Source organism: Megalops cyprinoides, chromosome 4, assembly GCF_013368585.1.
Source record: "Megalops cyprinoides isolate fMegCyp1 chromosome 4, fMegCyp1.pri, whole genome shotgun sequence".
Lineage (NCBI taxonomy): Eukaryota > Metazoa > Chordata > Actinopteri > Elopiformes > Megalopidae > Megalops > Megalops cyprinoides.
Genome location: NC_050586.1, coordinates 20,118,612 through 20,143,292, shown reverse-complemented (window position 1 = coordinate 20,143,292; position 24,681 = coordinate 20,118,612). Strand labels below are relative to the sequence as shown.

Below are 24,681 nucleotides of genomic sequence, written 5' to 3'. Positions count from 1 at the left end.
GAAATAAAAACTCATGTCTGAATTCTAGAGAGTGACAGTCAGTGAACTCAGGAGGAGGACTTGGTGATAGTAAAGTGGTGTAGATCTCACTTTCAACCTGGGGTACCGGGTCACTCTGGGGGTACAGCCCAAAAGAAGGCCAGCTGCCCTGAGTGAAGGAATTCTTCAGAAGAACAACTTACCCTTCTGTATCTGTAATTATTATTGTGGGTTAAGTGTTATATATGACTCAGGGAGTATGATGTTTCTCAACTCTGGGCAGGTCGTAGTGAATATCTCTCTCTGCCTCTCCCTGTCTCCATGGGCTCAGCACTATAATCGCTAACAGAGTCGCTGGCAGCTCCCCTCCCCCCTCCCTCAACCCCAGTTCCTTGTCAGCCATGATTAATGGCAGTCCAGCCCGGCTCGGCTTGCGTTGCCAGTTTCAGCGTTGTTGCCTCGATACTTAATGAACTCTGACAGACTTCTTTTCCCCCATTTCTGTTCATTCTTTTTTTCCTTTTCTTTTGGTAATTGCACAGCTCAGATTTGCCACTGCAGCACCAAGTCATAGGGAAGGCTTTGTGCATTTAACAGGTAACCCAGATAACCAGGTAACTGCCTGAAGTAGTTAGGCAGATGACGCTGTGAAAAGAAAAGCTTAAGAGCTGTTATTTCTTAGTTTATCATTTTCCACAAGTGAGTCAGTTTACATCATGGATGATGTTATCTTTCCAAAAGCATTTCAGTGACAAGATGGGGTAACTGTAAACAGCAACTAACTAAAGTGTGTGCTCAGTGTGTGTCTCAGATAATAGGCAATGAAATAAGGCATATGCAATTTAGGAATGATTTCCAATTACAACCAGTATGCTGGCATAAAAGATGCACAGTCTCTTTTTTTCACACAACAGTTACACACAGAAGTTGACGTATCTGAGGTTGCCCTTAGCGCACCACAGCAAGTTACTGCTTTGCCATTGGTAATCGTGGTAGTAATGCACTACTCATGTACTCTTACTTATCGTTGAGTATTATTCTGTCTGTGTCGCCCTCTGTCGATTAGATGCAAAAATACATTGTCGGTGCGTAAGTGATGGAGGAAGAAAGGTATTTACTCTCACGGCGCGCTGTGATGACGTTGAACGCAAAAATGTGCTTCCTGATTCTGGTTGGGCAGGTGTTTTTCTTTTTTCTTTTTCAACAGTGAGCAGATTCAAGTGACCGCACAGGTAATAAAGTGCTGTTAAGATGATAAATGTTTATTAAATCTGAAACAGCTGCGGAAAATTCAGACGAAACGTTGAATAACTACACATTCAGCTGCTAACTAGACAGTATAGCTAGACTAGCTAGTCTGAGTGCTGGGAGAGGAGATAGCAACTAACATTAGCTTGCTTACTCCTTTGCTAGTCGGCTGATGAGCTAGCCAACAATAACTGTACTGGTGTAACTTGCTGACTAGCACGCTAGGTAGCAACTGTGTTTGTTATGTCTTGCGTTTGGGTTAGCAACCAAAGAAATCAGTCATGCAGTCTAGCTATCTCGGAAGTGATTAGTAGGTATGTACTCGCTGTGATTGTGTCGGCTAGCTAGTTAGCCAATCAGACTATATACTGCTAACATTAGAGTATCTAGCTGGGTAATCCGTGCATTTAATGTGAATGTGATAGAATGCATCAAGCTAACGTTAGACATCTTACTAAGTGAATAAAAGAGGTTTGAGAGTGATTGGTAACCGGTTTTTTGTTACACCGACGTTGGAAAAACACTACGATCTGTTCGTTCCCTAGGGTCAATCCTCTTATTTCACAGGATCATTCTGACTTCTGTTCCTGCGCTGTAATTCCAAGGAGAACCACATGTCACTGTTCTTCACGTGTTGTGTTAGATATCTTGCTAACTAGCTGCACATCTTGTAAAATAAAATTAGGGTGATCACGCGTCCTCTTTTTCCCGGAAATGTCCTCTTTTTGGGACGCATTTTTAGGAAAACGAGGACGTCCGGGAAAAAAGAGGACGTATGTTCACACTAAAAATAATGGAGTTAACAAGTGAACGCTATCTGCTGTCTGTCAGTCCAGCATTTTTAAACTCTACGTACGTTCTACATTCGTTAAGATGACGTGTTTGTGATGATGACTAAATGTGCCCTTTAAAGAAGTGATTATGTTGTTAGTTGTCAGTCCACCCAAATTAGCTAATGCTATCTTCTTTTCAGGATGACACAATTAGGTGCTATCGCCTCTGTGGTCTTGGCGATCGGGGCAGCTGCCCTCTTCTCTGCTGTCCACAAGATTGAGGAGGGACACATTGGGGTCTATTACAGGTCAGCAGACTCCAGTGTACTTTACCATAAGTCTGTATGGCTCCTGTAATACCTCCCAGTACCTACCAAAACACTGGCATGGCCTGAAGGTTAAATGCTGATGTCTGTCGCAGATCCATGGAATCTGTAACATGTTGCACTGTACTTCACTTGGACTCAAAATGCATTAGTTTGTTTTGCCAATTTGCAGAGCTACAATTTGGTGGCTAAATGCAGGGTAACTGCAGAGGCTGAGGCGTTACAAAATTCTTCACCTCTGACCAGTTAACATCACTGCGACATTGTTGTTAAGCACTGTCAGCCTTTCAAGAGCTGTACAAAATGGAGCTCTGTGCCACTGCAAAGCACGGCGCTCTGTCCTGTTGTAGCCTGTGTTGTTGTCTTTGCCTCAGGGGCGGTGCTCTCCTGACAACCACTAGTGGCCCAGGGTTCCACCTCATGCTGCCCTTCATTACTTCCTACAAGTCTGTGCAGGTGAGGGAGGGTGCTTGGGAAAATATGCCTGCTTGTTCATGGGACTCAGTATAGACCTGGAGCTGGGCTAATCCACTTGCAGTACCAGTCAAAAGTTTGGACACGCCTGATTAAGATAATGGGAAACATGCATTCAAAGACATTTTGATCTAAAAATTTATGCTTAAATTCTTGAAATTTGTTTCTTAGACATAGTGAAGTCTATGTATGAATTTCTTTCCAAAAAAATTACAATTTTTTTTTTGCTACTTTGAAGATTCTAAAAGTTTCATGTGTTTAACAGTTTTTTGGTCACCGCATAATTCCATTTGTGTTATACGATAGTTTTGATGTCTTTACTATCATTATACAATGTGGAGAATAGTAAATAAAGAAAAAACATTCTATGAGTAGATGTGTTCAAAGTTTTGACTGGTAATGTATCATAAGAGTATATTCATCTAATCAAATGCTTCCCCTCTCAGCAACTCAAGGTGATATAAAGTAGTGTTCAACATATATAAGTTTTTCAGGGCTCATCATGATATGTAGCTTATAGAGAATAGGACAATGGCCAATATTACATTCTGGTAAAATTTTACCATATTTGGATTATGCTGGTCATTTTGTTTCTCATCCATGTGAAAAGTAGAAACTACACATAGAAGATAAATATACTGTATTTCAATTTGAAAAAGTATAAAACAGCACATACATTGTACCTTGTGCTTCAAAAACACTGCATATTACTGCAACGTATGTATTTTTTTTTATAATTTGTTTTAGAAAAAGTTCTATTACATTACATGTTATGGTTGGCTTTGACTTAGTGTCATATCTTACACTAGACGTATTTAATAAATAGTTTTGAAATGGCATATTGTACAGAATTTAATAATACTGTGAATGGTAGGGACATGCCTCTGTCATGTAACAGATGGCAAATGGTACCTCTGGCTGATAGGGTATGGTCAGTACGATAACTAAATAAAAAGACAAGCCCAGTCAGTACTTCCTTTCATTCTTAATTTCATTGTGCCTTCTAGACATGACCTCTAACCTAATCAAATGGGTTTGGTGTGCTTTACAGAGGGCTGTAAATGAAAACATGATCAGGTGCTGGATTGGCTAAGAAACATTTATTTCAAACACTGATTTCAGTGAGCAGGGACTAAGGCTTAACAGTAATTGTGGCAAATTCATAATGGCTGTAATGTGTTCTACAGTAGGCTTTACTATATGGTTGGTTTAACGTCCTTGAAATTAGACAGAAGAGTTGGAATCATGTGATTTTTTTTTCTTTTTTCTCAGACCACCCTGCAGACAGATGAAGTCAAGAATGTGCCTTGTGGTACAAGGTGGGACACCCATATACAGTGTCTTTTAGTTTTGTATTGTCTCAGTTGTACTTTCTTCTCTCTTTCATTGTTTTTTATTCATTCTTTTGATTATACCTTTTGTTCATTTTTGTTCCATCACAGCAAGTTTCGTACAGAATGTACACAAATTCAACATTTGTCCGCAGATATAACTGAGGTTGTTTTTCTCATTTCAGTGGAGGTGTAATGATCTACTTTGACCGTATAGAAGTAGTCAACTTCCTGGTGCCGTCAGCTGGTAAAAAAGTCCTCTTTCCTTCATATTTTTGCTTGCACATGTGAAAGCTATGCCATCATCATAATGTCATGTCTGAGGCATATTAATGAAGTTAATGAAGACTACTTAGCAGTGTGAAAACCTGGGTTTCTGCTGAACTGCATGTCACTTAATGTAGAGAACAAGGAGGCGTAATTTATATTTAATAAACATTTCAAACGGTTGTAGCTGAGGGGTTGAATGTCCTTACATAAGATAAAGTGATCCAGGGGAATTGTTAGTGTGTGGCTGGCACTCATGGACTGGCAGAAGTGAGGAGTTCACATAGCTTTGAGCCTGTTCTTCTTTGCAGTGTATGACATTGTGAGGAACTTTACAGCCGACTATGACAAGGCCCTGATTTTCAACAAGGTCCACCATGAGCTCAACCAGTTCTGCAGCGTGCACACGTTGCAGGAGGTCTACATCGGCCTGTTCGGTAAGAGGGATAAAGTGTCGCCCCCTCTGTCCCTCTAACTTTCCCATTTCTGAACTGTAGGCCTCAGTTGTGTTTTCATGCTGAGATCAAGAGTGTCCACAAGAGGGAACATGAGACCACTTGAGATATGTGCTAATCGTGATCATGTTGATTTACGCTGTATGGCTGTGACATTTGTCCCGCAAGTGTAAAGAAAAAAAAAAAAAGTTTGATTTCTGCAGTTTTCCGCTGTGCGTCTTTTGGGGGGTTTTAGGGGCTGGGTGTTACCTGTGTGTGTGTGTGTGTTTTTTTTTTTTTTTTAACCAAACCCAGATCAGATTGATGAGAACTTGAAGCTGACCTTGCAGCAAGACCTGACCAGTATGGCACCCGGACTTATCATACAAGTAAGAGGGAAGGAAGGAGAAAGAGTAGAAGGAGAAGGAGAGAGTGGTAGATGGCTCAGTCCATTCAACCTGCTGTACCCTCTAGCAGTGATTTTTTTACTCATGTTGTTGCTAGACATTGACTGATACAGAGAAATGTAACGGTAATGGTTTTCCTGGATATTATGTGTGATGTAGCTGTGATTTCATAATCGGTTAACAGCAACTGAAGTGGAATGGAGGTCAAGCACAGGAGTTCATCATCAACTGTGGGCTTGTCAACCACATATATTCAAGTAATTTACAGTACAGTACATTACATGCAGTTAGCAGATGCTCAAATACAGACCACAGAAGTGCATCCATCCAATTATGAGTAGCAGTCACAGACCAGGTTAATACCACTCTCAGATCAGCAAGTGCGTGCACAACACCATTCAAGCATCCCTACAAGTTAACTCGTGCTAATCTGATTTATTAAGAGTATTTGAATTTATGAATGTGTATACAGTATCACAGACTAATTTATCCCTGGTTCTTGGTGCATTTAATTGGTACAGGTATGGCTCTGTGCATAATTTCCTGTCACTGGCATGGTGTGACATAGTTTTCTTAAATGCTTTACTCAGCATTTTTAGGAAGGAGATATAATTAATTTACAAGAAAATACAGCTACATTTATAAGGCTTATACACCTACCAACTACCTGCCCTAATCCCTCTGAATCTGAATTCAGCTCACAATGGTATAGCTACACTTCAGACAGGTAGGTTAGCGTGCTAGCTTGCCAAGCAGTTACATTGCCATTATATACTCTAGGATTGCAGTTAAAAGCTCACAATATTCTGTTCTTATTCATAAGCTACATGGGAAATGCTTCTTTAAGAGACAGGGGTATGATGATCAGGTAGTGATTTACAAGAATAAGCTTGAGCAATATTTAGTTAGCCCAGCGGGTGAACATTTTGGCATTTGAAATACAAACACTCAAGATCCCTCCCCCTCTCTCCTTCTCCCTACCCTCTGGATTTAATTAAAAAAAAAACATTCCAGAGCTGAAGCAACATTAACAACAGTAGGACGTCTCGGGGCATTTTGTACTGAGAGTTTTGATTCTGGTCATCTCTCTGCCCTCATCTGTGACCGTCTCTCCCTTCTCTTCCATCTGCCAGTGTCCACAACTCCCATTTCTCCTTTGACCGCTGCTTTAGCCAACTTTCTCTTTTCCCATCCCCTCTCTCCTCATAGGCCGTGCGTGTCACAAAGCCCAACATTCCCGAGAGCATACGCAGGAACTACGAGCTCATGTAAGCTGGTTCTGTTCCATCCATTTGGCAACAAGGCCTTCCCAAAAGCCCCCTTCTCAAAGTAACAGTGCCTTCAATGTACTGAGGATGTTTTTAACATGTTTGTTTTTTCTTCCTTTGGCTGTAGGAAGAATGTTACATTTGACAGAAGCACAGAATAAATATGACTGTCTTGACTGTTGTCCATTTGTGTTGTGTCGTGCTAAGCTGTGTTGCATTTTTGAATTCATAGTAGCACTAATGTATTTATGGCGGCATAATATTAAGCAGCACTGTGTGATGTGTTGACATATTTGGATGTGCTCTGTTATGTATGTTCTATTATTCTTGCAGTTTTTTTTAGATGCTCTTTTTTTACTTTGTATGGCACTTTGGATAAGAGCATCTGCAAAGTGACAAAATGGAAATGTGGAGTGAGACTGGGAAAAGCACGGCTGTTTGTATTGACAGTTGAGCCTTAATGTTGTGCAGGGAGAGTGAGAAGACAAAGCTGCTAATTGCTGCACAGACTCAGAAAGTGGTGGAGAAGGAGGCGGAGACTGAGAGGAAAAGAGCCGTGATTGGTGGGTGAGACATCAGTAGTTTTGTCTGCTGTCAACATTAAAAAAAAAAAAAGAAAAAGTCATTATGCAACATTCTTGGAAGTGATCATTCTTGCTGCAAGTGAACAGACTTCTGTTTCCATTAATGCTGCTACAGTGCTTTGTGTCCAAAACCCTCCCTCACATTCATTGATGCTAACTGGAGCTAAAAATGTGGAATGCACATTGTTAATTTGTCAAACATTTTTCAGAGGCAGAGAAACTAGCCCAGGTGGCAGAAATCAAGTTTGGACAGAAGGTTATGGAGAAGGAAACAGAGAAAAGGATATCAGAAATTGAAGGTGTGTGTGTCCATGTATGTGTTTGATTTCTCATAAAGCTAATAAAGAAATCCTGGAGTACAGAAAGCGTGATGCTGAAGTTGTGGGCGGGTATGTTGTTTTGGTGAGGTAATGTAATGCTTAAAGTAGCTATATCTCTGTTCCCAAGTTCTCACCATTCCAAGATGCTGGCATGCTTCAGAGCCCAAAGGGGACTTGTCTGTCTGTACTTTCGTTTTGACCTACACTTTTCATTTCCCTTCTGACTCATTTTTCTGAATTCCCCTACCATCCCATCTGCTTTCAATCCTGCAACCCATTTTTGTGCGGCCTGCTCCTGCTCTCTCCTCTTACACAGACGACGCTTTCATGGCGAGAGAAAAGGCGAAGGCAGATGCCGACTTCTACACCGCCCATAGAATGGCAGAGGCCAATAAGGTGAGAGCGCGCTCCCACATATACGCCAACCAGTCGGAATGGGAGGTGAATAGATGAAGACCCCCCAGAACAAGAACCTCAAAGACTCTCTCTTACACTCTCCCCCATCTCTCTCTCTCTCTCTCTCCCTGTGTCTCTCTTGTCCTCACAGCTGAAGCTGACACCTGAATACCTGCAGCTGATGAAATTCAAGGCCATAGCTGCCAACAGTAAGATTTACTTTGGGAATGAGATCCCGCAAATGTTTGTTGACTCTGGCCCTGGGGGACCTGCTGTGGCTGCCTCCCCTGCAATGGACATGGTTGCAGAGGGGAGAATAGACATAGACTGAAGCGTAGGAGTCTTCAGGGCTGGATTAGTAAGAAGCATGGTGACTGGTGTTAATGATGCAGAGGATCAACAGAATGCACTGCTAAGAGCAGTGCACCCAATAGAAGAGTAATGGAATGTAACAGTTAAGTATGTTTTCATTTAAACACACAGTTCATCCCTTCTCCCCATTTGTTTGTGGTTGTACCTACACCAGGAAGCATATAAACTGCAAACCTGTGCTTTATTTTCCAATGTGACCGTTTTCTGTTTTGGTTAGTGTACAGTGTAATTTTGGATGGTTTTCCACCAGATCATCACCTGCTGCAGAGCCGACTAAGTGAAATGGGGGCAAAACGCTATGACTATGACTTGCAGCGGGAGAGCTTTGAAACTGTCAGCCGACACAGGCTGTTTTTGCGTCAGTTTTCAAAACTATTTGATAAGCTGCTTAATTATGAGAAACAGCTTTTCTTCCCGCACACTGTGAGCAAGTGTTCATTCAAGATGTACAAAAAATTAACTGTCCGGGTTCCCGTATTTCAGGTATTGTCTGTCTGCTCTCAACAAAGGATTCTGCAGCCTTGTAGCTGTAGCATTGAGTGGAACTTGATTAGGACCAGCAATTTGTTCCTTCCGCTTTGAGTTTTGATGGGGGCTCCTTTCTCTAAACAGAATAGCAGTGGTTATAATCCAGTTTGTTCACAAGAGGGCAATGTATAATTTGTTAGTGGAAAAAAATTATTACCTCTCACAGGAGCACCAAAGTACACTTGCCTCTCTGGTGTTTTAGGTTGGGCTTTTTGGTTTTTCACTAAGCACGTCTTAAAACCATATGCAAAGTGCTTTATAGATTAACACAACATCCTATTCCCTCTCTAATTACGATCGGAGGTGCTAATCCCAGTCTGTGGTGCTGTACCCTTTTCTGCTTGTTCATTCCATGAATTTTATTGATGGTAGAAATGCAATTATTTAATTAGACAGCCCCTTTCACTCCTGCGATTTTTAAAGGTCAAATACGCGTTCAGGTTTTGAGTGCTGGACTGTAGAGGCCAGACCAAAAGTTTTAGGAAATCTCATTTGTTTTACATAGTTCGACCGTAGTTTAACTGGCAAAATACCAGAGATTCTCTGTAGAAGAGTTGTTGCACAGTAAGAAAGGAAATGACAGGGCTTCTTTAAATAACTGAGAAACTTGGATGGAGGATCACTGAGTGGTTTTCAAAGAATGAGAACTTGTGTGCACAATGGAGCTCATTGCAGGATTTTCTGTGGAATATCACATTGTGAGCAGATTACACACTGAATTGTGCAATCATATGCTGTGATTCAATATTTTGAGTTCCCAGGATCCCATTATCTTTATGTTGGGAAAAAACATGTTAGTCAGGGTTTTAGTAAGTGATACAGCATCAGGCACAGGGCAAAAGACCAGTCTGTCCTATGTAAAATTGTCATTTAGTAGGTGTCTCTATGTTACTGATGTGCTCATTAACTTGATTAACCAGAGTTTGTCCATTTCATGTTTTAAAGGGGAGAGGGGACCTTTAATGGGACCAGAAATACCTTATGGAATTTCCCTGTTCCAAAGTAAAGCAGCATTTAAAAAAAACAAAAAAAAAAAAAAACAATACACTCCATGCCCACCTTTAGGTGTTTCTACTGTGGAACAGATCACTGTGACATTCAGTTCTGTGAGAGACATGCAGTTCCACTGTCATCATGTCTTCCTGTATTGGTCCATTCTTAAATTATATTTTTGTTGTTGGAGGAGTTTATCAGGACCCTGTTGCAAGATACAATGGGACATATGGCTGTCACAAATTGTGTAGCATTTGTAAAGGTGTAGAATTCCTTTATGGCTCTTAGCTATCTGACAAAGAATAAATCTGAGTCTCTTAATAAAAAAAACTCAATGTATAAATTTAGCCATCCATAGAATTTACATTGATTGTCCCAGGAGAGGAGGATTTTCATCTGGGAAAGCATTTCTTTTTTTTCTGTCAAAGAATTTTAAATTAATGTGATTCTTGATTCTTCATTTGGTTGTTTGTTGTTGCTGTCTATTCCATGTCTTTCTTGTTCCATGTGGCTTTCCTCCAGCTAGAATAATTAGGTGGGTGGATGCTGTCTGTGGCCTCAGTGTTGTGAAACATTCCATAACTGTCCATCAGCCCATACTAAATTATTTGTGGTAGAGTTTGTGGTATATTTTATAAACGTGTAATATTTCTTCAGTTAAGCTTGTGTGTTGTTCAGATGCCTGGTTCCTATGTAGAATATCCATCCTGTGAACTCCATTGTGGATTTCATGAAAATCTCCACCCCTGCAGTGGCTTAGCCACACTTTTAAAATGATTGAGTGATAACTTTATGGATCCTTGTATTTAGTCTTGCTCAGGTAGACTTTCCTGAATGTGACTTGAAGGGAACAATTTTTGCACTGTAACTAAATTAAGAAAAGAGAGGAAAAAGAAAGCAGAATGGAGACTTGAAAATGTATATTTTGTAATTTATAATAAAGAGTTTGGAATGTTTTGTTTGATGAAATGTTTTTTGGAGTTATTTTGTTCTGTGGTATAATTTATGTTGATAAAATTAGTTAAATTTGTGTGCCACCAAACAATCTTCAAACCATGTGGGGAAAAAAATGTTTATGATAGACCTGGATTTTCACAAAAAGTGACATCGGCGAACACGTGAATGTTATAGCAAATGGTGATATATACTGAATAGACAGTCAGTATATTGAAATGTATTCTCTGAGTAATGTGTGAGTTTATCCAAATTCTTCATTAAATGAATGCTGTGTTTACATTTTTGCAAGCATTCTGTAATGATAGTCCACTGTGAATATTGTGCAGTAATTATTCCTCATAAAACCAGGGCTGAAGGGAGTTGAAAGCAGGGCTGGGGTCAGTTCTACAAAATTAAGTGCAGTTGCTTTTCCCTGTAAATTCCATCAGTTCAATTCCAATTCCAGACCAGTTCTTTTCATTTAGAGTTAATTCAGTTCTTCTCAATTCCAATGACGTCAATTAAAAAAAAATACAATTTTAAATGAAATATTCTTCCACAATTCCCTCTCTTCAATTCTCTCTCTAGAACCAAATTAGTTCCTTCAATTCAAATTCCCTTCTGTCCCTCAACTCAAGAGTTCTTCATTACAAAGTATAAAAAGGGACATACAGTAATTTATAAATTAGTGAGTGAGGGCCAACCCATTATTTCTACTGGTCAGTTTCTGTTCCGGCCGTGATAATACTACCTGATAATATCATGGTTAAATGGAATTTTTATACATTGTTTTAACATCATTGTGCATTAAATTCATTGTTGGATGAACTAAAGACTACCATTAGCTAGCTACTTGGCTATCTACACACATAAAATAAGAGGAGGGACCAGATTTAATAAGTTTTATTGATTAAATGAAACATCATATGCCTAGTATGTAAAAATAGCCTTAGCTGTGCCAATATGCGTCAAGATCAAGATTCTTTATTGTCATTGTAAAAGGCATATAACGTGATATTCATAGACTAACTGCTAGCTAGCTAACGAATCCACATTAGGTAGACCATCTCGGCACCCCAGTTCCTCTGCCTGTCTCCTTTCTCCAGTTACGATTTAGCTCGCACACTGAGGTCAGTGGTTGGACTGTGACAGAAGCGGCCACCACTGCCACTGAGCTCATTTTGCTAGGAAGCGGGCTGCAGTCACTGTTCCCTGGAAGAAATATTAATGCCGCCCCCGTCAGCTGAGGAAGGCCTTACTCAGCTACTGCACTCACACCCAAACCACATCCTGAACTGGGCCCAGGTGGCGCACTTTCAGCGGCTCAAGTCATGGCTGCAGTGAAGCATCCTGCCTCATGACTACTTCAGTGCATTTTCTGAAAGGGCATAATGGAGAAGGTCTGAAGCACAGCTCTTAATGGCTTGCGTAACAGGAATAAGATCATCAGTATATGCCATACAGTGCTTCTTCTCTGCTTCCAGTTCACAGAGTGCTCTGCCTTAATTACGCTTTTAAAGCAGCGTTGTGCTCCGCTCATTCTGTGCTGTGCCAACGTGACGGGACCTCCTGGGACGCCCGCAGGCACGTTCTGTTAGATGGATGCCCTCAAGGAGCAGAAATTAATGAAAACATGCTCTGCGGATCTGGAACGATCGTGGGCCTATCCCCAGCCACTGGTTGATTGTGAATTGGAGGTAAAAGAGTCAGAGACGCTAATGAAGAAATGTTCTGGTGGAGCCCCACTCAGCACACTGGCAACTTTGTCTTAAGTCCAGAGGTGGTTTGAGGATTTGGATGTTAGTTTGAGGATAGATGTTCTATAATTAACGTAGACTTTTATAAATTATGATTATAATGATAAAAATGACAATTATAAAAATATGTGTTGCAATTGTTAAAAAGTTGTCTATTGTCTATGTCACCTTAAATTATCTGGATGTGCCGAGAGCACAAAAAAGCATGATAGGAACCATCCAGTAACTTTTAAGATTAGTGCAACTGGCTGGCACTGACAGAAACACTGAATGTTTGCTGGGAGTTTTACTGGGTTCAATTTTTCAACAGCTGGCCTTACAGATACTCCACATAACATTTATTTGCACATAGTTCCCATTGTGCAAAGAATGTGCCATGATTGCATCCCTAAATTAGTTAATTGTAGTTGTATGAGGAAATATGTCAGCAATGTGAAAAGACTCACTTTACAGAAATACATACCCTTGAGTAATACATGATGGTTTATCAAACTTGCAATGCAAAATAGTGTGAAAATGCAAATAGTGTAAAATCACCAGTTTTTGTTGCCTTGTATGGACATTCAATGCAAATATCTTTCTCAGCACATTTTCGTTTTGTTGAATTAGGCTATGTCTAGAATGCCTTCTCTACTAAATATGTCTCTAAATATTACACTAAATGTTAATACTGTATATGTGTATGTATTCATATGTACAGTATTATGGTCCACATGACAGCCACGAAATTGGTTATTCTGCCATTTTAAGAGTACTGCCACCATGACGGAGGTGTCACTGCTTATATTCCCCCAAAAAGGGTTTAAATAGTCAATTGAAAAAAAGAAAACGAAAGATATGCACAAGTGCCTCCAAGCCTTCACCAAGTCCTAACATCAGATACAGTAATAAAAAAGAAATGCTCCTCAGATGAGCGCGCATTAGATTTAGCCACCGCTAGAACGTTTAGAAAGCCCCTTTATTTTCCGAAGAAGGATGTTTAGTGGTAAAAGCCTGTATTAGGTGCCAGCTGAATTACATATGTGTAAACGTCATCATAATTAATGTGGTCACTCTAATATGAACAACATAGTAAGTGACCAGTGGAACAAAAGTGAAGTTAAAAACAAAGCAGACAATTTTGCTGGATAATAGAAATCTTAAATATCCTCTTCAGTGATCACATCGTTATCAGAAACAGGCTGTTTATTGTAGTTGATCATGCATCTGATTTTAAATGTTTGACTTATTTTTTAACTTCATTTAGAATCTAAAGTCAGTATCCTCAGAATTACGAGAAAAGGCAAAGAGGATTCTCCCACTTCACTACCCCGCGGCCGTGGAATGTGTCCAAATTTTTTTTAATGGCGCACACACCCACAGGAAACACCGAACTCCCCCAGACGCTCTTCATATACGCTACAGTGATACAAGACAGATGTGTCAGAAATGACGCGCTTTACAGCTGGCGACAAACGCAGCTAAATGGGAAAACATCAGTGCGCGTGTTCAATTTACCAGTGCGTGCCCAAGTCGTTGCAGAAACTTAAGAACTATCCTAATCAGAATCAGAAGAACGCTACTGCGACGTCGGGAATAACTGACGGAAACACCATATACAATGGATAGTCTGTCAATGTTATGAAATATCGGCTACAACTTTTGTGATGAACAACACATGTGGATTATCGGATTTGCCCGATGGACATCTGCTACAGCCGGTCTGGGACCATCTTCGGCGCAGACAAGAGTTGCTCTTGTCACCTTATCTGCCCGCAAGCTTCGCACTACTTGCCCACTTGTTGTTTTGTGCACCTTTTCTCGCATTAGACGTCCTTGGGCACTGCTGGCCGGCAGTACATCGTTTCAGGATCGCTGGCAGTAGCACCATACCCGTGTGCTTACGGCGCTGGTTCGACTGTTTTGTCAGGATACTTTTGAAGTACCTGACCTGCGTCATCCCGGCGACTGCGCTTCTTCAGCAGTTTCGGACAAGAAGACTGCCGGCCGTTGCTCCTTCCTGCTGTCAGGCATTGTGGGAAATTATTTTGTGTTTGCTCCTGTTCGACACCTTTTTCTACTTCTGGCACATCATCGTGCACAGGTAATGTGCCTGCAAATTAAACTGTGTACATTTTGTAAACACAGCACTTTCGGTGAAAGTCATATTGTAACAATTATAACAGTTATAGCTGCTGCCAATTCAAAACCAAATGAGACAATCAATTATTGGACTGTGTATTGAAAATGCAAATCTTCGACAAGGTGTAAACGAAACATTGCTACATGTTTTAAAAAGATGAAACATGAACACTGTCGTTCATGTTTAGTTTGGCATCCTTGTCACATGTTGCCCTTCAAGTCACTTATCCTCTGTGTTGTCAGGGTTCCTTGGCTGTACCAGTGGGTCCATCGGACACATCACTATAACTGGGACACTTTTGCCCTGGTGGCCCAAGATGCCAGCAGGACTGAGCTGTTGTCCCTCCAAATACTGGCACTCTCCAGTGCTGCTGTAGTTGGCTGCCACCCTTTGAGTGAGATTTTCTTCCACTTGCTCAACACATGGCTGGCAGTGGAGGACCACTGTGGCTATGACCTGCCCTGGGCCCTCCACCATTTCCTTCCAGGTGTTGGTGGGGCTCCCTTCCACCAATTACACCACCAGAAATTCCGGGGAAACTACGCTCCCTATTTCAAGCACTGGGACCAGCTCTGTGGGACCTATCTGACGGAGGAAGTCACTTAAAAAAAACCTGAAGGCATTTAATTACACCATATCTGTTTCTGAGTCCCATGTGGAACCCCAAACCCACCTTCTATGCTTTTGTCCTACCTTTCCACATCTTCATTAGTAGATCCACATTGGCATGTGTTGGGTTATTAAATGGAAATATTGTAATATATAAGCAATAATCCTGTATTTTCATTATGTTTGCTTAGCAGATGCTCTTATCCAGAGCAACTGTCATGGTTCCACACCTGGGGAATTGAACCAGTAACCTTTGGGTTGTGAGCCCCAACTCTTTACCACTATAACACACCAATATCTTGCAGTTTAGGTGTCTTCAGCTTTGTAGCAAACTGAAGTCTCCACCAATAAATGTGTATGCATTTCACATTACTGTAATTTAGCAGACGCTCTTATCCAGAGCGAATTACGTAGCTTATGTTTTTTACGTTATCTATTTATAGACTGCTGATGTACATTTTCAAAGGAGAGACTGCCTTGTTTTAATTCTCAGGTCATAAAATGAATTAAAATGAATTTAATTAGAATTAAAAATCACTGGAATTTTGGTGCAGAAGCACAGATGATCAAAGCAAGATCTTCGGCTCTTGTTGTTAAAGAGAATTTTTGTTACACATTTTCTCAATGTGTTGAAAAATTTCCCTGCTTTTTTTTTTTACCCTATATACAGTGCAAATTGAAACCAGATGTCACTATTCAGTATTGTTTTTGAACAGTGTTGTTTTTGTTGGCTGCACGTGATCATAAGTTTGCGAAGTTACATAAGTATTATTACTCATCTTATTTAGGCAAGCTGCTTATTGACAGCTGCACAACCAGGTGGGGTTTTGAGAGTTTGTTGAGACAATGAATGCTATGTGCGTGTATCCACACACTGACATTTGAAGAAAAACCTGTTAGAAGGATAGCATTGCAGTAAAATTTATCTCAGCAAGATTGTGTTTGCCCCTTAATATACAGATATCATGTTGAGGGCATGGGGCAGTAAGCAACTGATCATGTAATTAAAAGGAGGCATGCAGAACATAGGATAAATTTAGGTTTCCATTTAGGAAATCAAATTAAACTGATCAATTGAGCTTTGTTGTCTATTCTCCTCAAGTTAATGAATTGTCATTATGAAATGTAATGCTGTCTCATGAAATACAGTCAAGTAAGTACAAATCTGTACATATTACTGATCATGTTCAGCAACAGCTACACCACAATTTTCAAGCAAGTGGATTACCCTTGATCATCAGATACCACAAAACAGGGTGGTATGGAAATAACTTTAGAAGTGACAAAAATGGTGTCTGACATCCTTTCCCAGACAGCTGAGAGCTATTTTGAATGTTCATCTGCCATTGCACAGAGAAGAACATTTGTCACATTTGGTATTAATGTTTTCCTTGCTTGTGGGGCACACATTCACAATCTCACAATTTTTCCCTATAGAACTATTGGACACCTCCATGCAGTGCTGTCTAAAGGTATATACACATTGCAAACTGTGCACATGGAACAGAAGTCATTGTTTTCTTTGTGTGAACAAAGAGCCCCTTGAGACGAGTGCTACCCGACCAGCTCGGTGATATGGCGTAGTAAGACCTTCTTTGGAGACATCTCCAACACACAGCATTTGTGATGGGGATAAAAAGACATGAGGTCAGAAGAAGTTTGAACCTATTACATTTCAGTGCATGGCCCCTTCTAGGTGCTACTCAAACACTCAGACAGAGAAGCACAATGAAATTTGTTTGCTCAGCAGTTTATGGTGGCTGGCAGTGCGTATTTTTATATCCAACTAACTCTACGTATAATGGCCCCGTGTATGCTGTTGACTCTGGGTCAGCTTGAAGAACAAATGGTCTTTGTCCAGTGGCAGCTCCTACACAATGTGATGGTATTCATAATGCTGCTTTCTGGTCTTTAATATACCAGTCACACATATAATTTGAAGTTTTTTTCCTCTCTAAAACATATCTTCCCAGAAGCAACAGAAAAGACTTTCCATCACCAACAGCTGTTCCTCTGCTGGCAACCAGCAGCAGTGCCTTGAACGTAAAGTGTGAGTCTTGTCTGCCACATGAAGACACCGTCTCCTATTTGGCAAACGATGACCACAAATGACCTGAAAGCCCTGCCAATGTCAATTCCACAGCTTCTTAAGTTCTTACCTTTCACTCATGCCTTGATTCCTTATCAAAGTGACTTTGACAGGCATGGAAATGTGCTATTTCAGTATTGGTAATTCTTAAATGTGGTTTAACATTTCTAGATCACTTTTGCTACACAACAACTTATGCTACATAGAACTATACACAAAATTACTTCACTTCCGAATTTTCCTTTAAGAATTTGTTTTCATTCGTGTATTGTACATGTTTTGCTTCTGATAGCTCTGTGTCCATTTCACATTATTTTTCAATGCTTATTATAAAATCGGAACAGTGTAACGGGTGTATAACAATAAGTATTTGTTGTTTTATGTTATGTGAAACTTAAAGTGTGTACAGTAGCTACCCAACTGAAACATTAACATTTTTTTCTTACAGGTATAATCTGAGAACTCAGTTATTGTCTGAAATATTTCTGATTTGTTTCTCCTAAAAGACTATTACAATAGAGATGAGGCAGCTCAAGATATTAAATGAAACTTTACTGGGAACTGAACTGAAATTTTAGTGAGATGCAAGAAATACCATTTATCAATAAAAAGAAATGTGAAATATTGTTGTCTGTAGTATCTCTCTTACCTCTCCTTATATGATACTGAAACTATGCAGATTAAAACAATGCAATGTGTGTAATATCACAGTGAGCAGAGGAAGATACATGTAACAGGGATGTATACATGGATAGTGAAAGGTCATTTGGTCAAAGATCATTTGGTAAGAAAGGTAGTGAGACTTTGAAATATACTGTAGTACATCTCAAAACTAAATTTAGTGTTGAAAAAATGTGCATAGGTTTGCTCTTTGTGTTTCAGTGGTTGAAGAAAACAGTATTCTGTTTTCCATCCAGATTCCGTAGAGAAAATGTCAGAGGTTTTATTTGTCTATTGCTTGAAACAGCTGAAATAACAGGAATGAGATTCACTTCAACAAATAGGACAGTGTGACTGTGTTAATTCTCATTATTCCTGTGTCATAGAAAAATAATTTTTAGAGTCATCTTAGAGATCATTTCACAGAGCAAAATGCATTATTATTCTCTTTTTGTTCATTGCTCATTGTAGTGTTGGCTGTACAACTGCATAGGCATATCTGAGTCTACAAAACTATTACGCATTGGTCAATTACCAACCAAGAGTGAAACTGAGAAATTAGAATGTAGTTGGAATTTGCGCACACACAAATGTTAAACACTTTGTGAAGACAAAAACATTTATTCACACCTACATACACACTCACACACAAACATAGTTATAGCTGTCGGAAGGAAGCCATTCTTAAATGTAATAATGCAATACAGTGAAGGGAGGATCGTAGTGAGCACCACTAGCAAAAATCAATGTTAATTATACCTTTGCCATACACCTCTGCCTCTGCTGCAGTCAACAGGTAGCCAATAACAAATACATTCTTTAAATCCATTTGTATCTTTCCTGACATTACATCTGCATTCTTCTGTATTTCCTTTCAGGTTAAAAAGCAATTATCCACACACAAAAATAGCAGTCTACAGAAGACGCTCTTGTTCCATCATTCATTACACAAAATGCTGATGAAGTTTCACGAATCTCAAGTAACACATAATGTATTAAGATAAAGACGAGGACCCTTCTTCTCTTAGTATTTTTGTCTGTTAGGACAAGTCTGTTTGAATTCAGATGTAAATTTACCTAAGAGACTGTTAGTAAGCAATTCATTGATTCCTCACATTAGGCTATACAAAGGAAATCTGCACCCTTTTGTAATCTGATATAAAGGGTTCCATGCTGAAATTTCCAGGGAAGAGCAATAGCTGAGTAAGAACATAAATTTTCCAGATACTATCTAGATTTATTGTAGGCACAGGCTTACTGAAAAATGAAACTGTCATTACAAAACCAGTGCCACTCAGAAAGCTTTTGTTTCTGCTCAGTGTTAATTTCTGGGCTCCATAAAATCTATGACAGCCTTTGTGATTAGTGTTTCAAGTTCTAACCACCATTCATTGATCCACGCTGCATGAATGGAAGAGAAATTTAGTGATTTTAACTCATAAGAAACCATTTATTAATACATTTAACATAGAAGACTTTGCGAGGGCATCTAGCATTTAAATTTTTTTTTTTTTAGATAAAAATGATTTTTTAAAATACTTCCAATTTATTACTATCTAGAATTTATTTGGATTTGACCTTGGTTTTATGAAATTAAAACCACCTTTACACCTTAAAGCACATGACTACTTCCACCCCATGGAAACTACAAAAATGAATGACATAGCATGTATTTAAATATATTCATTGAATATGAAATGAACAGACAAAAGCACATCTCACACAGATGAGTAACAAAATTACAGCACATCTGCCACAAGTGAGTCACTATTTCCTAAAGCAACATTTCCCAAACCTGTCCTGGCAGACCACTTGTCCTACATGTTTTAGATCTCTCCCTGCTCCAACACAGTTGATTTAAATGATCAGTTTGTTATTAAGCAGCTTCAGAAGTTCATAACGAGTTGATCATTTGGTATTGTTTTGTCTTTGTATAGCCTAAACCCAGTAGAGAAAGGGCTGCCTATCAGAGCATGTTATGTAAAAAGGGTAAGTAAAATAAGCTAAAGCTTCAGCCAACACCTTTTCGGTCAATATGTGTTAACTTATTGTTATTTATTTATTTCTATGTGCATTAATTTTGTAAAATTGTTAATAAGGACCGAAATAAACTATTACTACTTACTTACTTACTTACTATCATTTAAATCAGCTGTGTTGGAGCAGGGAGAGGTCTAAAACATGCAGGACAAGGGGTCCTCCAGGACAGGTTTGGGAAAAGCTGTTCTAAAGCGTCTTGTACAAGTAAAGGAAAACAACGCTAGTGGAAATTATTCCATGTAACTACACACAGTGAGAGAGTCACACACATTGAGTCATGATTCATGATTCATCAAGGTATATCAGTGGAAGTATCTGTTTTTAAATGCTGGGCTCTTATTTAAGGGTTCTCTTGGCATTGAAACCTTTTTCCAGTGAAGTTACACAAGCATGAATGCTTCAGTGACTCAGTTTCTTTGGAACAGCTAATAAGAACATTTGTAGAAAATCTTCTTTTGTCCAGGTTGGCCTTTTTTGCTTTTCACCCCTTTGTGCACCTGTGTTTTTGGAATGGTCAATTGAAAATTGTTGTCTCTTGCGGGAGTGTGATGCATGAAATCTTCCAATACACTCACATGCCAATGTGATTTTTTTTCACACTGCAAGTGATTGAGAGTGCCACAGCAAGCTACTTGTCAACTGGAGGAGGAGCGTAGCTTCACAGACATCACACGAGCACCTTGCAGTTTCCTGGTGAGACAGAGCATCCAAGAGTGGAGAGCAACCTGTGCTGACATGCCAACATCTACCCCCAGCTGAGCTGAGGCTGATGACACAGCTGGGATCGAACCTGGACCAAAGCAGTCAGCTTGCATTCAAAGTGACCGTGTTAACCTCTGAGCTGCTTGGGAGCCCTGTGCATTTTTAGTTTTATTTTGTCACGGCATGAGGGAAGCTGAGGGGACAGCCCATTCCACAGTATCCACCTTGGCCTCCACTTCCCCTAGAAAGGGGATCCCATGCAACTCATAACACCCTTCATATACCTGTTCAGGGTCAATGCAAGTCACAGTTGCCCACCCTTTGGGGTGTCATAAAAGGGTAGGTCTGTCACCTGTAAATCACACCATCAGTACAGGACAGAATAAATATAATTTCAGTCAAAGGACAAAAGTATTTGTCCACACCTGTTTTTCAGGGTTTGGGCTAGGCCCCTTATCTCCAGTGAAGGGCAATCTTAATGCTTCAGCATACCAAGACATTTTGGACAATGCTATGCTTCCAACTTTGTGGCAACGGTTTGGAGAAGGCCCTTTTCTATTCCAACATGACTGTGCCCCAGTGCACAAAGCAAGGACTATAAAGACATGGTTTGATGAGTTCGGTGTGGAAGAACTTGACTGGCCCGCACAGAGCCTTGACCTCAACCCCATCGAGCACCTTTGGGATGAATTGGAACGGAGATTGCGAGCCAGGCCTTCTCGTCCAACATCAGTGCCTGACCTCATAAATGCTCTACAGAATGAATGGGCACAAATTCCCACAGAAACACTCCGAAATCTTGTGGAAAGCCTTCCAAGAAAAGTGGAAGCTGTTATAGCTGCAAAAGGGGGACCAACTCCATATTAAAGTATATGTATTTGAATACAATGTCATTACAGTCCCTGTTGGTGTAATGGTCAGACGTCCGAATACTAAAGTCCATAAAGTGTACATATTACTGTAAACCATATATTTTAACTTACCCCAGCTGTAAAATTTATATATTGTAGGTTCACCTCATTATGACAATAATCTCCTATATACATAACAGACTGTTAAATTAAAACACTGTAGCTATAGTTGCCTGTGAACTGCACCTAGAGGGATGATTTTACTGGAGCGCATACTTATTTTGCCATTTTTAGCAAAAGGGAAAAAAAACAGGGATACAAAGGGGAGAACTTACTACTCCATTTTATTCACATCATGTGCAGATGACATACTTATACAAAGTATAAGTATGTAATCTGTGCCTTTACAGAGGCATAGGGTTTTTCAAAACTATGATTTGCTGGGTTTTTTACATTAAGAATTCACCTTTTTCACTACATGAAGTATCATCGCTCTCAGTCTGCCCCTACCTTACAATGAGGTTAAGATGGAAAAACATGGTGTGATAATGATACCATAGACAGAATTTGATGAAAACACCTGATTTGATGATTGGAGATTCTTATGCAGAGGGCTGATGAAGACTAATGGACAGAAGGAATACAGCAAGTAAAAGTTCCACTGACATGACATTTTGGGGAAAAAAAAGTATATCATCTTCTGACCAGTTTTAATCCAAGCCACAAAGTAATTTGAATTCACAGTATGTTCTCAGAGCCACTAAACATTTCATCATTTTCTGATGTTACAAAAAATTATGTCTTCACTTCTGATGCTTAGAAATATAATAAGTAACAAGTGTCATCTTTTTATTAGTTGTTGATGTCCAATTCTAGCAGCAGATTTTACTCTATCATTGAACAGTGGTATTCTGAGAATAAATGGAGAAAGCACAGGGAAAATATATAAATTTGGAAAATAGTGTTGCTACCTAATAAAAACGCAATGTTGAGATCCTAAGAAATTACTTTAATGGCCAATACCTAACAAAACTAAAATGAATGAACTGAGTTAAGTTACACAAAAGAATTTAGGAAAGTATTCGGTCCTTCTGTGTTAAGTAATGTGGTGTAGATTGTTTAACTTGGTTTCATTTTGATATGAACCATTTTTATTGCAGACATATTTTTGGTAAGTGTTTCTACTGACTTACAAAGAATATGTGCCTGTGAATAACTTTGCGTTTCGTATGCTCAAAGTACTTTTGTGAGGATGTTATAAAAATTCTCAGCACATTTAATGCTGAGAAAACAACAAGATTTTTATGTTGATTTCCTTAAATGTCAGTTTTCTTTTAAAACATAATTTGACTGTAACGTGAAAGCTGTGTGATTTACAGTTTTCTGTATTCAGTGTTCTGCTCATAAACTATTCTGGTCACAAGTATCTTCCAAATGACAACAATGTATTGTTAACAACCACAGCCGCAACCTTATGCAATCCACAGCGGTCACCCCATTCTGTGTAAGCACATTGACATTCACTTTTCTCTTCAAACAGGACACAGAGGATGTGCATTCCAATCAGATCATTGATGATTATGCAGTGATAGAGTTCTGTATTGCTATCTGTTTTGCATCAAACTTTATTTACTGATGACTTATCTTAAACACATTTGCTCCCATAAGAGTATTTGACAGCCACCCATCTTACCCAATACATTTGTTACAGGTTAAAGTCTGGCTCTTTTGTGATGGAAGTCTCCATCACTCCTGCCTCCTGAAGAAGATTATGCTCCTCTGACATTAAGTTGAGATGCTGCCTGAATTAAACCAGCAAACGAACATAATGGATTACAGTTCCAAAGGATAATCCACAGAAATGCTCTATTTAGCTATAGACATACAGCCTTTGTAGACAGAATATGAATGCTTTAATATTGGTTCAATATTGGTTAAAGTAAACACATTTACTTTACAAATACACGTCTTCAAACCGATTACCAGTGATTTAAATAAAATGAAGTACTTTTGTGTTCCTGGGAGATTCTTTTGCTTCGACACACTATTATGCCCTGGTGGGTTCCTTGTCAGGGACTGGCAGATAATGGTTGTTGTTTCTCTTTTGTCTTGTATCTGTCGCCAGGCTGTTTTTGTTCTTTCTACTATTGGTCCTCAGAGCTGTTTGCTCACCCACAGACCTAGGTGAATGCCAAAAGGGGAGGACCATGGAAAATTTCAAGGCCTGAGGCTCTGGCAGTTTATTGCTATGGCTCCCCACATTTGGCATTCTGCAAGATCTGTTTTTTTTTTTTTTTAACAAATGCTTTGCTACAGGCATTCCAAAGCACCACTTGAGTATCACAAAGAATCTAGTCTAATGTTGTTTGTGTTCTATCATTAGGTCGTATTTGTAAACTCTCAATTGTTTCACATTATTGATTTAATATGTAATATTGTCGATATCAAATTGGTCTATTAAGTTATGAATCTGTGTCCATCTGTGTCTCTCTCTTCCTGTAATAGGCCTATACTTAAAGTAAATTTGTAAATTTGCTTGGATTAAAGTTTAGAATAGCTTTAACTTCTGCTTCCTTTCATTCTTGGACAGTGAATGCTGAAAGTGCTGCAAGTAATACTTTTTCCACTAGTGTTTCATTCACAAGGTCATTCAAACGGTCATTGGGTCACACCCAGCACCTCTGATTAGCTCAGTGGTTAAAAGCTGGTTTCAGGTGGCCAGCAAAGATTGTACTCTGGACACAAATTGGGGTAGATGGGTTTAGACTATTGTAGATCAAGATCATGTGGTGTGACAGACCAGGTGGATTTTCTGAGTTGACCATCTGGATGCCTATAGTCGACTTCATAGACTATAGTCATTCGGAAACTATGACAGCACATTTTCACAAGTAATAGGTGATTATTTGATGTTTATCCTACATATCAAGATTATCCCTTTCTCTGTACGTATTATGAATTTAGCTGAATGTTAAATAAGACTCTGGCTAGATATAACCCCAAACTACAATTCATGAAAACAATCTGTGTTTCACAGATAACTAATATGTTTGGGGGAGGTCTGGCCTAGTGAAGAAAGATGGACTCAAGACGGAGAGGTTCTCATCTCCTATCTGGAGAGACAGCAGATAAAATTGGTCTGAATCATTGTTGTGGGTGGTTAGCTATAGAACTAGGCAGCCAACAAACATCCTGGCCCACACTGATGCCAGCTA

General features: G+C 39.5%; 2 protein-coding genes across 2 annotated transcripts; both read left to right on the top strand.

Moving 5' to 3' along the window:
- Nucleotides 1-1,134: 1,134 nt before the first annotated feature.
- Nucleotides 1,135-9,731, top strand: erlin2 (ER lipid raft associated 2). The gene is made up of 12 exons (XM_036527379.1): nucleotides 1,135-1,211; nucleotides 2,201-2,308; nucleotides 2,701-2,782; nucleotides 4,073-4,119; nucleotides 4,317-4,378; nucleotides 4,710-4,835; nucleotides 5,148-5,221; nucleotides 6,449-6,507; nucleotides 6,979-7,070; nucleotides 7,301-7,390; nucleotides 7,728-7,807; nucleotides 7,959-9,731. Exons 2-12 carry the CDS (start codon nucleotides 2,202-2,204, stop codon nucleotides 8,136-8,138), a joined length of 999 nt encoding a protein of 332 aa, XP_036383272.1. The 5' UTR covers nucleotides 1,135-1,211; nucleotide 2,201; the 3' UTR covers nucleotides 8,139-9,731.
- Nucleotides 9,732-13,985: 4,254 nt separating this feature from the next.
- ch25hl3 (cholesterol 25-hydroxylase like 3) lies at nucleotides 13,986-15,121 on the top strand. Its single transcript, XM_036526250.1, has 2 exons — nucleotides 13,986-14,476; nucleotides 14,758-15,121. The coding sequence occupies exons 1-2, from the start codon at nucleotides 14,040-14,042 to the stop codon at nucleotides 15,119-15,121; spliced, it is 801 nt and encodes a 266-aa protein (XP_036382143.1). The 5' UTR covers nucleotides 13,986-14,039.
- The last annotated feature ends 9,560 nt before the right edge of the window (nucleotides 15,122-24,681 follow it).